The sequence below is a fragment of the Lithobates pipiens genome, unplaced genomic scaffold (assembly GCF_037356315.1).
Source record: "Lithobates pipiens isolate NorthernLeopardFrog02 unplaced genomic scaffold, aLitPip1_a1.2 Scaffold_28, whole genome shotgun sequence".
Classification (NCBI taxonomy): Eukaryota; Metazoa; Chordata; class Amphibia; order Anura; family Ranidae; genus Lithobates; species Lithobates pipiens.
The window spans coordinates 140,233,424-140,246,337 of record NW_027507789.1 but is presented as its reverse complement, the minus strand read 5'-3'; the positions used below and the strand labels follow the sequence as shown (position 1 = coordinate 140,246,337).

Here is a 12,914-nt window from a genome sequence, read left to right as displayed (position 1 = left end):
GCAATATATCATTTAGTGACCACTTTGTGTAAAAAAAAATAATAATTTTTTTTTTTGTCCTTATTCAATCGCTTGAGGCAAAAAAATAAAATATTCAATGGGCTCAACATGCCACTTATCAATTTCCTTAGGGGGTGTACTTTCCAAAATGGGGTCATTTGGGGGGGTTTTGTACTGCCCTGCCATTTTAGCACCTCAAGAAATGAGATAGGCAGTCGTAAATAAAAGCTGCGTAAATTCCAGAAAACGTACCTTAGTTTGTAGATGTGACAACTTTTGCGCAAACCAATAAATATACAGTTATTGACTTTTTTTTTACCAAAGACATGTGGCTGAATACATTTTGGCCTAAATGTATGACTAAAATTGAGTTTATTGGATTTTTCTAATAACAAAAAGTAGAAAATATCATTTTTTTTCAAAATTTTTACGTTTATATCGCAAAAAATAAAAATTGCAGAGGCAATCAAATACCATCAAAAGAAAGCTCTATTTGTGGGAAGAAAAGGACGCACATTTTGTTTGGGTACAACATTGCATGACCGCGCAATTACCAGTTAAAGCAGCGCAGTGCCAAATTGTAAAAAAACCTCTGGTCATTGACCAGCAAAATGGTCCGGTCTGAAAGTGGTTAAAGATTGCACTGTGATATGAGAAATAATTTGGAGGTGTCAATAAAACTTTACACTGACACTCCCAGCAGGTCACATAGGGCAGTGTGAACTGCCTCCGGGAGGCATGCGATGCGTGAAACCACAGTAGATTTGCAGCGTTCGCACATCGCAGCAGTCTGAACACAGCCTAACTAAAAAAATGTCATTTTAATGATGTATTAAACTAGGATCTTGTAATAACCAGCTAATAATTGTACACCACTTCAAACCAATGTTTCATATTCCAATTTCTGAACTCAAATATCACTATGCTTAAAAGTATACCTTTTTTTTTGTTTTTTCATTCTCATAGGGGAACAAAGACTCAAACAAGAGGCGGAGCAGCCCAGGACCCCTCGACCTCACCAGCCTGATTGGGCAGTTAGCCCAAGCCCCGTGTCCGTGATGGAGCTGCCCAGCCCAGTGTCCGAGAGGGAGCAGCCCAGCCCAGTGTCCGAGCTGGATCAGCCCAGCCCAGGGCTAGATGTGGAGGAGGAAGAGGTGGTGGAGATACGCACCCCACAAAGTGAGTGTCTGACAACCCAGCTTAAGGTAAACAATTAATGGCTGTATATTTTAACCAATTTTTTATCTACACATGTTTTTAGGTGATGATCTGGTTGTGGAAGGACAAGCCGCGGAGCCATTTTCCACAGACAGTGCCCAGAGGCTGATTGGGCAGATCATGGCCTGGAATGGCAACATTGATTTGATGGAGAACAACATCCATGCCATGCAACAACAACTGGACACTATGAGGCAGGAAATGAAGAACATGATCAATGTTTTAGGGAGAATCTAAGCCCCTTTTCCCTAAAACGAAAGATCATGTTCTTCATTTCCTTGCCAAAAATTTTTGTAATGTTTTTATAACATTGTTTTTAGAGGCCAAATTTTGAAGATGCACACGGTGTGTCAACATGTGCTATGTGCCATCAGAGGATCGCAATGTACGCATTTGGTGTTTGCAAACCCTTCCTCATTCTAGTATGTGAGAGGAAGGGATTGCACCCCCCAAACACGTCCATTGATCACTCATGATGGTACATAGCACATGTTGACATTACCAATTTTTGGTGTGCATCTTCAAAATTTGGCTTTACCCCTTGTTTTCTGTAAATAGTTAAAAATTTGATTTTATGTATTTTTTTTATAATTTTATTTTATATATATATATATATAGATATATAGATATATCTATATATTTATATGTTTCCAAAAAAAAAATTACAAAAAAAAAACAAAACAAAAAGAAAAATATCAAAAAAAAAGAGACACTGGTTGGAATGTGCACTATTAAAAATTCCAAAAAAAAGATGTGTGTGTGTGTGTGTCTACTTCTTTCAATACTCAATACCAGTTTGGGAAGTCATTTTGTGTTTTCTGTCACAAAGGGCCTTATTTACTATTGGCAAAAACCACTTTGCAATACAAATGCATTAGGACAGGAATATGCAATTAGTGGAAATCCAGCTGTTGCAGAACTACAAGTCCCATGAAGCATAGCAAGACTGACAGCCACAAGCATGAGACCCAGAGGCATGATTGACTTGTAGTTTTGCACCAGCTGGAGGTTGGCCAATTGCATATCCCTGAATTAGGAGAATGTAGGAGACAAGCACCGTGAAAAGCAAACAAGAACCAAACTTAAAAATTTGAACAGACAATACATATTTCAAGAAAAATTTATTTTTATTGGTCAGCTGGCATTGGAATAGCCCCCCTACCATTAAAATAGCTGACATACTGGTCACGCACCTCACGTGCTGTTTGGGGGGCTAAGCCAGGAAGGGCATGATCCAGCCCTGTGAGTTCTGGTAATATTAGTCCGGCCTCAGGCCCAATAGGTTGCAGGTACTGGTTCCCTGAAAGTTTGCGGAGAAAATTGTGCAAAATGCAGCAGCAAAGAATCACATAGTTCAGTTTATACTCTGCTAAGTTGATCGCTGTCAGTAACAGACGGAACCGGCTGGCCATAATGCCAAAGGCATTCTCCACAACCCTTCTTGCTCTGGCCAGCCGGTAATTAAAAACACTCCTCTCCGGGGTGAGGGTCCTTTGGGGGAAGGGTTTCATCAGATGGTCACTCAGACCGAACGCTTCATCAGCTAGAAACACAAACGGTAGACCCTCCACATTCTCGGCATCTGGTGGCAAGTCCAGGCCACCAGTGATGAGACGGTGGCAGAACTCGGTCTGCCTAAAGACTCCTCCGTCAGACATCCGGCCGTTCTTCCCCACATCCACATAAAGAAAGTCACATTGTGCTGACACCACCGCCATTAGCACCACACTATGGAACCCCTTATAATTCCAATAGTAGGACCCCGAATGGGGTGGGGGCACAATCCTCACATGTGTCCTGTCGATCGCCCCTCCGCAGTTGGGAAAGTCCCAACGGGCAGCGAATTGGGAAGCCACAGTCTGCCATTCCTGTGGCGTGGAAGGAAACTGGGGAGTCAAACACAGGAAAAAAATAAAAATTAGTCATTAAATCAAAACAATTCATAACAAATAAAACTCAAAAACATTTTGGAACAACAGTTAAACAGAAATATTGAAAAAAAATTTCTGCCAAAAAAAAAAAAAAATAGACAGCCCAATTCACAGATTACTCAGCCCTCTGATGGACCAGGGGACATAAGTTAGGTGGGTGAGTGGGGTGGGGGACTAATTAATGAGTAGACAATACCTGCAACCAATTTGAGTGGGGTGGGGGGACTAATTAATGAGTAGACAATACCTGCAACCAATTTGAGTTGGGTGGGGGGACTAATTAATGAGTAGACAATCCCTGCAACCAATTTGAGTGGGGTGGGGGGACTAATTAATGAGTAGACAATACCTGCAACCAATTTGAGTTGGGTGGGGGGGACTAATTAATGAGTAGACAATCCCTGCAACCAATTTGAGTGGGGTAGGGGGACTAATTAATGAGTAGACAATACCTGCAACCAATTTGAGTTGGGTGGGGGGACTAATTAATGAGTAGACAATACCTGCAACCAATTTGAGTGGGGTGGGGGGACTAATTTATGAGTAGACAATACCTGCAACCAATTTGAGTGGGGGACTAATTAATGAGTATACAATCCATATATATATATATATATATATATATATATATATATATATATATATATATATATACACACACAGGGTGTATACAAAGAGTATACAAAGGGTGGGGGGGCAGTAAAATAGTACAATGGAGCTGACAATATGAATTATAGAGAAAAACAGTCTCGGCTGTGGGTGTATAGGGGCCCAGGATTGCATGCTGAGGACGTTAGTGAAAGCAAATATGCACGTGGGACACAAAAAGGTAAAAAGCTCAAAAAAATGACACAAAAAAAAATAAAAAACCATTAAAAAAAAAAAAAACGCATGCATTCATATAAAGGGGACATTCACATCATATTCCTGTCATGGATATTAAAAGTCATGATGAAATGAATACAAACATACAATGCATATAATGCAATATTAAAAGAACAAACTTACCTTCATATATTCCTTCTGCAGGACCCGAATAATGGCAGAACAGGTCTCTGGAATAATGATCCCCAGAGCCTGGGGGGAGATGCCTGTCGAGAACTTGAGGTCCTGAAGGCTTCTCCCTGTCGCCAAGTAGCGCAACGTGGCGACGAGCCTCTGCTCCGGAGTGATGGCTTGTCGCATGCAGGTATCCTGCCTGCTGATATAAGGGGTCAGCAAAGCCAGCAGACGGTGAAAAACGGGGTCCGTCATCCTGAGATAATTCCTGAAATCATCAGGATTATTCTCACGGATCTCACGGAGTAAAGGCATATGCGAGAATTGGTCACGCTGGCGCAACCAATTCTTTGTCCATGAACTCCTCCTCACCCTGTTCACAGACTGGGCTCGGGTCAAAGTATTAACCCCAACACCAAGCCCCAATATAGCACGAACTCGTTCCCGAGTACATCCACTCTCCATGGCTTTGAAACGGTCGGCTGGACAAACAAGCTCAACTGAACGCACTGAAGAACAGCCAGACCTATGAAGAACGACCTGAAACCCAGAAACGAGCGGACCAGAAGCGCCTAACAACAGGTACCAACTGATCCACGCGTACCGAAAGACAGATACAAATCTCACAGGTAGACTGCGCCGCAGTAAACGGACAAATTAAGCTGAAGTCTGAAAAGCGCGAATCGTCTCTAACCAAACTTCTACTAACGCAAAGTCAGCAGAAGGAGCCCAAAGGGTGCTTTGCTGTGTCTTGGACTTCCTATTTCTAGTCCCGTTGTACGTGCTGTACGTCATCGCGCAAGCTTTCGGCGGACTGTCTGTTCATCGTGTGTGGTCAAGTCCGTTCATTCGAAAGTAGGACGGACTGTCTGTCGGATTGTCTGACGGACTTAGTTGGCCAGACAGTCCGCCCGTGTGTATGCGGCCTTAGATAGATCTTGTCTGCAATCATAACTCAGTACATTGCATACATCTAGTTTTCTGTCTTGCTATACACATTTAGGGTGGTCATACACTATACAATCTGATTATACAATGTCCTTTAAATCTACCATCAGTGGTAAAGTGCCACTATTTTTAGCAGTGTTTTACCGCCATTTTTACCGCCATTTTTACAGAGGTTTTCAGCTGCTAGCGGAGCACTTTTAACTCCCGCTAACAGCCAAAAAAAGGGTTAAAACCGGTGGTGATGTCCATTGATTTCAATGAGCTGGGGCACTTTAGGAGAGGTGTATACACCAGTCTTACAGCACTGCAAAGATGCGGCTTGCAGGACGTTTTTTTAGTGTCCTGCCAGTGCACCTCTCCAGTGTGAAAGCCCTCGGGCTTTCATATTAGAGTGAGAGGAGAGGCTCTTTACAGACGCTATGCGGGCACTATTTTTCGCCAACAAATGTGTGTTGTCGGATTTTCTGATTGCGTGTACACAAGTCCATCGGACAAAAGTCCAAAGTGCAAATACGCATGCTCAGAAGTAAGGACGATCCAGAAGTGGCCGGTCTTGTAAACTAGCGTTCGCAATGGAGAATTAACATTTGTGATGCTGCAAATTATGAAATCTGGAAATGCAGCGCACAATTTTGTTCTTTTATGGGATAATAATGAAGCTGTTTTGCTGGTGATACTGAATTGAATTTTCAAAGGCTTTTTTCTCTAGTTATATCAAGAATAATATTACTATTATTTATTTAATTTTTTTGTATTTGAGCAAGTTACCACAACACCATTATCCTGTAGTTTTTAAGTTCAAAGATACAACTATGTTGATGTCCCTTGTCAATTTTACATTGTATTTTTTTGAACCACTTGCCGCCCCCCCTATTACAAATAGACGGCGGCAAAGTGGTTTCATAATCCTAACCGGACGTCATATGACGTGATCAGGATTATGAGCCGCTGCGCGCCCCCGGGGGCGCGCATCGCGGCGATCGTTGTTGCGGGGTGTCAGTCTGACACCCGGCAACTACGATCTCGGTAAAGAGTCTCCGACGGAGACTCTTTACCACGTGATCAGCCGTGTCCAATCACGGCTGATCACAGTGTAAATGGGAAGAGCCGGTGATCGGCTTTTCCTCACTCGCGTCTGTCAGACGCGAGTAGAGGAGAGCCGATCGGCTGCTCCTCTGACAGGGGGGGTCTGTGCTGATCGATTATCAGCACAGCCCCCCCGAGGATGCCCACACTGGACCACCAGGGACGCCACCAGACCACCAGGGATGCCCAGCAGAGGTAATCCTCCCTAGACCACCAGGGATGCCAGTCAGGCACAATGGATGCCAATCAGTGCCCATAATGGATGGCAATCAGTGCCCACAATGGGCATCACTGATTGGCATGCATTATTGTTTGGCACTGATTGGCATCCATTAGTACAGTATAACACCTGTGTTGCTAATGAGTGCCCACCTGTGCCGCTAATGAGTGCCCACCTGTGCCGCTAATGAGTGCCCACCTGTGCCGCCTATCAGTGCCCACCTGTGCCGCCTATCAGTGCCCACCCATGCCCATCTGTGCCGCCTACCCATGCCCATCTGTGCCGCCTACCCATGCCCATCTGTGCCGCCCATCCATGCCAATACGTGCCAGCTATCAGTGCCAATTTGTGCCACCTATCAGTGTCCATCCTTGTCGCCCATTCGTGTCGCCCATCCGTGTCACCCATCCGTGTCGCCTATCAGTGCCGCCTATCAGTGTCCATCAATGCCACCTCATCAGTGCCACTTCATTGGTGCCCATCAGTGCCGCCTTATCAGTGCCCATCAGTGTAGCCCCATCAGTGCCCATCCGTGAAGGAGAAAACGTACTTATTTACAAAGTTTTGAAACTGAAACAAAAAAAAACATTTTTTTTTTCAAAATTTTCGGTATTTTTTTATTTGTAGCACAAAAAATAAAAACCGCAGAGGTGATCAAATACCACCAAAAGAAAGCTCTATTTATGGGAAAAAAATGATAAAAATTTCATTTAGGTACAGTGTAGCATGACCGCGCAATTGTCATTCAAAGTGCGACAGCGCTGAAAGCTCAAAATTGGTCTGGGCAGGAAGGTGTTTAAGTGCCCTGTATTGAAGTGGTTAAATAAACTCCCAAACTGTCATTTGAAGTAAAACACATAGCCAAGTATTATTCTCCACTATTTTTTTTATTGCGCATTAAAAAAGAAAACAAATACAATTAGACATGCTATCTGCCAATAGAACTTAACCAAAAAGTGCATTCTATGCATCCAAAAATATAGAAAATATAACAAATCAAATCATTATTCAACAAAAAAATAATGTCAAAGCAATAACTCCAAGGCCAATAATAAATAACATGTTATCTCCTCCGATTCCGCAACATGTCTGGTTGACAAATGGCCATTCAGAAATGAACTGAAAAGCATGAAATGAAAAAAGAAAAGCACAAATCAACACTCACCAAACTTCTACTAACACAAAATTAGCAGAAGGAGCCCAAAGGGTGGCGCTAAAGACCTGAAAAACAACATAGTATATCACTACGTTCATAATTGTTGGCCGACAATTGTGTGACCGTGTGTATGCAAGAGAAATTTGAGCCAACGCCCTACGGATAAAAGTCCACAGTTTTGTTGGTAGAAAGTCCGATCGTGTGTACGGGGCTTCAGTGAACGCGTGTACGGGGCTTTAGTGATTGTGTGTACGAGGCTTTAGTGATCGCGTGTATGGGGCTTTAGTGATCGTGTGTATGGGGCTTTAGTGATCGTGTGTATGGGGCTTTAGTGATTGTGTGTACGGGGCTTTAGTGATCGTGTGTATGGGGCTTTAGTGATTGTGTGTACGGGGCTTTACTGATCGTGTGTATGGGGCTTTAGTGATCGTGTGTACGGGCCTTTAGTGATCGTGTGTATGGGGCTTTAGTGATTGTGTGTACGGGACTTTAGTGATCATGTGTACAGGGCTTTAGTGATCGTGTGTACGGAGCTTTAGTGATCGTGTGTATGGGGCTTTAGTGATCGTGTGTATGGGGCTTTAGTGATCGCGTGTACGGGGCTTTAGTGATCGTGTGTATGGGGCTTTAGTGATCGTTTGTACGAGGCTTTAGTGATCGTGTATACGGGGCTTTAGTGATCGTGTGTATGGGGCTTTAGTGATTGTGTGTACGAGGCTTCAGTGATTGTGTGTGTAGCACAGGCTTAGTATTGCCTCTGTAATATATGCAGAATATTGCTCTTTGAAACATTGCATTGCATTTTCTGACTAAACTGATAGCTGTAGGATTGAAGGCAGATTGGGTCCTGCTGTAGCTAAGAAAGAAGCCCACCCCTATACAAAAACAATGAAAGACAGGATTGGATAGCTGCCCAGAAGAGCTGTGATTGGGGGAGAGAGAGGAGGACACAGGAGAGAGACAGACTGGCATTGTGGCAGGCAGACATAAAAAAGTATCCCATGTGTTTATCTCTTGAGCACTTCCAGAGCCTGTGACTCTCCTAAAGGAAGGTGCACACTTGAGAGAGGAGTTTGCAGTGTGTTATTCTGCCTGATTACTGAAGATGTGCTAACAGTGCAGAGAAATCTAGAGACCAATTTCAGTGCTGCAGCAATCATCATCATTATCCTGTTTGGAGGTTCCTGTGGCCTGTGTTGCTCCCATCACCATCCAGTCAACTGGTAATTGTGCGGTCATGCAATGTTGTACCCAAACTAAATTTGCTTCCTTTTTTCCCACAAATAGAGCTTTCTTTTGATGGTATTTGATTGCCTCTGCTATTTTTAGTTTTTGTGACATAAACGTAAAAAAAATGAAAATTTTGGGGAAAAAATGATATTTTCTAATTTTTGTTAAATTTATTTTTTAATAAACTCAATTTTAGTCATACATTTAGGCCAAATGTATTCATCCACGTGTCTTTGGTAAATAAATGTCAATAAGCGTATATATATTGGTTTGTGCAAAAGTTATAGCGTCTACAATCTAAGGTACATTTTCTGGAATTTACACAGCTTTTAGTTTAAAGCCCCGTACACACTATCAGATTGTCTGCTTAGTTTTTCCTTCAGATTTACCAAAACCATATAATATGAGGTCAAACCTTACGAGTTTCAATGTGTATGCAATCAGGCAGGCCCTTCTACTACATGGTTTTGGTAAATCTGAAGGAAAAACTCAGCAGACAATCTGATAGTGTGTACGGGGCTTAAGAATGCCTATCCCATTTCTTGAGGTGCTATAATGGAAGAGCAGTAGACTCCCCCCCCCAAAATGAGACAATTTTGGAAAGTAGACACCCAAAATTGCTGAGAGGCTTGTTGAGCACATTGAATATTGTATTTTTTTGTCACAAGTGATTGAAAAATGTAAACAAACAAACAAACAAAATAACACAAAGTTGTCACTAAATGATATCAAACATAGCATGGTTATATGTGGAATTACACCCCAAAATAGCCTAGCCACGTACGGTACCCCGAAAACCAATCACCGCCTTCAGAATTTCTAAGGGTGTAAATTTTTGATTTCACTCCTCACTACCTATTACAGTTTCAAAGGCTATAAAATGCCAAAATAGCACAAAACCCCCCAAAATGACCCAATTTTGGAAAGTAGACACCCCAAGCCCATTTGATGAGAGGCATGTAGAGTCCATGGAATATTTTATATTTTGCCACAAGTTGCGGGAAAATTAAAAATGTTTTTTGCACAAAAAGAACAATAAATAATTTAGTGAAAACTTTGAGAAAAAAAAATGTGTAATTTTCCCGAAACTTGTGGCAAAGTATAAAATATTCGATGGACTCAACATGCCTCTCAGCAAATAGCTTGGGGTGTCTATTTTCCAAAAAGGAGTAATTTGGGGGGGGGGGGGGGGGGTTGACCTGTCCTGGCATTTTATGCACAACATTTAGAAGCTTATGTCACACATCACCCACCTCTTCTAACCACTTGAAGACAAAGCCCTTTCTGACACTTTTTGTTTACATGAAAAAAACAGAAAATTGTACCATACTTACCGTAATTTTCTTTTCCTGGTGCCTATCCATGGCAGCATACCTGTGACAAGCTCCGCCTTGGCTCCTCCCTCAGGACTAGTGAATATTATAAAAGAAAAGGTTAGTACAGCCCCCGCATTCTCGTTAATATAGAATACCGAGGGTGGGAATGTATGCTGCCATGGATAGGCACCAGGAAAAGGAAATTACGGTAAGTATGGTACAATTTTCTGTTTTCCTGGTGCCTCCATGGCAGCATACCTGTGACAAATAACTAGCTGAGACGGGTGGGATAATGCTTAGAGGTTTATTTAAAGAATTTATTATTTAGAAGAGGCGAAGGCCGAAGTGACTGCCTGTCTGCCAAATTCCACTGAGGAGAGAGCTCCTGGGTCCACCCTGTAATGTTTCAGGAATGTGTGTTGGGATGACCAGGTCGCTGCCCGACAAATAGTTTCGATCGACACATTCGCTCTTGCCGCCCAAGAGGCAGAAACCGCTCTTGTGGAGTGCGCCCTGACCGCCGAAGGGGTCTCTAGTCCCCTTGTCCTGTACACCTTGTGGATGAGTTTGACGATCCATGAAGCGATCGTTCTGGCTGATGCCTCCTTTCCTTTGTATTTTTCCCAGGGAATTATGAACAGTCTGATGGAAGCCCGGAATGAAGCTGTGGCTTGCAGATAGCATTTCAGAGTGGAGGCGATGTCTAATTCATGAAGAGCAACAGAGTCCTGTTCAGAAAATGTTGGGAGTGCCCAGGGTTCTGACATGCTCAAGGATGAAGCGACCTTGGGAATGAACCCTCGTACTGTTCTGAGTTGTCCCAAAGCTTGGAGCTCTGACACCCGTCTGCCGGAGGTTATGGCTATCAGAAAGGCTAATTTTAAAGTTAGATTCCAGAGTGATATTGAGTTCGAAGGGGCAAAGGGTGGATTGGCTAAGGACTCCAGGATGACCGTAAGGTCCCAAGTGGGAAAAGATTGTTTGGTTGGTGGTCTGATCTTCCTGACGGCCTTAAAGAATTGGATTAACAATGGATCCTCCGCCCATCTTCTACTGGTTGCTGCCGAGATCGCTGACACCTGTACCTTCAATGTACCTAATGCAAGCCCTAGGTCCAGGCCTGCCTGCAAGAACTCAAGAATTTGAGATGACGAAGGGGAACCTGGATCACAGTTTCTATCAAGCATGAAGGTCCTGAACTTGTTCCATACTTTATCATATATGTTGTTCGTGGATGGTTTTCTCGCTTTGAGCAGGGTTGCGATCACTTTGTCGGAGCACCCCAGGGATTGGAACCTTTTCCTTTCAGTTGCCAGATGTGAAGGTCCAGCCTGCGGGGATCTGGGTGGGTGTGACATCCTTGCGACAGGAGGAGGGGTACTATTGGAACCTTGACTGGAGGACTGGTGCTCAGATCCATTGCCGTAGGGAACCAAGGCCTTCTTGGCCAGTATGGTAGAACCGCTATCACCGTCGATGTCTCCCTCACGAGTCTTGACAGGAACCTCGGTATGAGGGGCCGTGGAGGAAAAGCGTAGGCCCGATCGCATGCCCAAGGGGCTGAGAGGGCATCTGTTGCCTCCGCCTGGGGGTGCGGAAACCTCGAGATAAACCTTGGAAGTTTGGTGTTGGATGCTGTCGCAAAGAGGTCTAGCTCGAGGGGCCCCCACTGGATCATTATCCAGTTGAAGATTTCCGGGTGTAAGGACCACTCGTTGGTGTCTGCGAACCTGCGGGAAAGGCCGTCTGCCCTTCAGTTGAGATGGCCGGGCAGATAGACTGCCCTCAGGTCCTTCAGATTCCTTTCGGCCCAGAGGAATATGGGCTCCACCTCATTCAGGAGAGATCTGCTGCGCGTTCCCCCTTGACGGTGCACATAAGATACCGCGGCCCTGTTGTCCATCCTGAGGAGAACTGGTTTGCCCGAAATCTCGAACTCCAGGGCTAGCAGTGCAAGATAGGCCGCTCTGAGCTCCAGGACATTGGACACCATGCCGGCTGCATTGAAGGACCATCTTCCTTGTACTGAGGTCTTGTTGGAATGTGCTCCCCAACCAGCTGCGCTGGCATCGGTAGTAATTATGATCCAGTCGACATGCCCTAGCGGGCGAGACTTCAGAAGCGACTGTCTCTTCATCCACCAATGTAGACTCCTGAGCATCCGGGTCGTCAGGTGTATGGGTTGGGATAGATATCGTTTGTTCCACATTCTTAAGAACTCCAGCTGAAAATGTCTCAAATGCCAGTGGGCCCAGGGGACCATAGGGATGCATGATGACATCCGACCTATCAGGCTCAAACAATTTGAGGCTGTCAGGTAGGATCTCAAGCTCACCTTCTTCATCTGTTGGACAATGGAAGATACCTTCTGAGGTGGGAGAGACACCGATCCGTTCATTGTATTGAACAGGGCTCCCAGATAGACCATCTCTTGAGTCGGAGAGAGAAGACTTTTCTCGTAGTTTATCTTCCATCCAAAATCCACTAGTGTTGTTAACAGGATATTCCTGTGTTCTAATAACTGGGTTGGGTCCTTCGCCAGGAGTAGAAGGTCGTCCAGATAGTGATACACCCGGAGCCCCAATTCTCTCAGAGGTGCTATGATGGCGATCAGGGTTTTTGTAAAGACTCTGGGTGACGTGCAGAGGCCAAATGGAAGGCTCTGAAATTGGAGATGTACTTGCCCCATCGCGAATCTCAGGTATTTCTGGAACGTAGGGAGTATGGGTATGTGTAAGTAAGCGTCTTGCAGGTCTATTGACAACATCCAATCCCCTGGTTGGACTACGCGAATAATCGTCTGAAGAGAC

At 44.2% G+C, this 12,914-nt stretch overlaps 1 protein-coding gene across 1 annotated transcript; it reads left to right on the top strand.

Moving 5' to 3' along the window:
* Positions 1–1,039: 1,039 nt before the first annotated feature.
* On the top strand, positions 1,040–1,537 carry LOC143934902 (uncharacterized). The gene is made up of 2 exons (XM_077458474.1): positions 1,040–1,179; positions 1,262–1,537. The coding sequence occupies exons 1-2, from the start codon at positions 1,059–1,061 to the stop codon at positions 1,453–1,455; spliced, it is 315 nt and encodes a 104-aa protein (XP_077314600.1). The 5' UTR covers positions 1,040–1,058; the 3' UTR covers positions 1,456–1,537.
* The last annotated feature ends 11,377 nt before the right edge of the window (positions 1,538–12,914 follow it).

Excerpts from the sequence above, each read along its gene's own strand:
- LOC143934902 (XM_077458474.1), top strand. The coding sequence starts at position 1,059 with ATGGAGCTGCCCAGCCCAGTGTCCGAGAGGGAGCAGCCCAGCCCAGTG. Across the intron at positions 1,180-1,261 it reads GGAGATACGCACCCCACAAA|GTGATGATCTGGTTGTGGAA; the intron begins GTGAGTGTCTGA and ends ACATGTTTTTAG.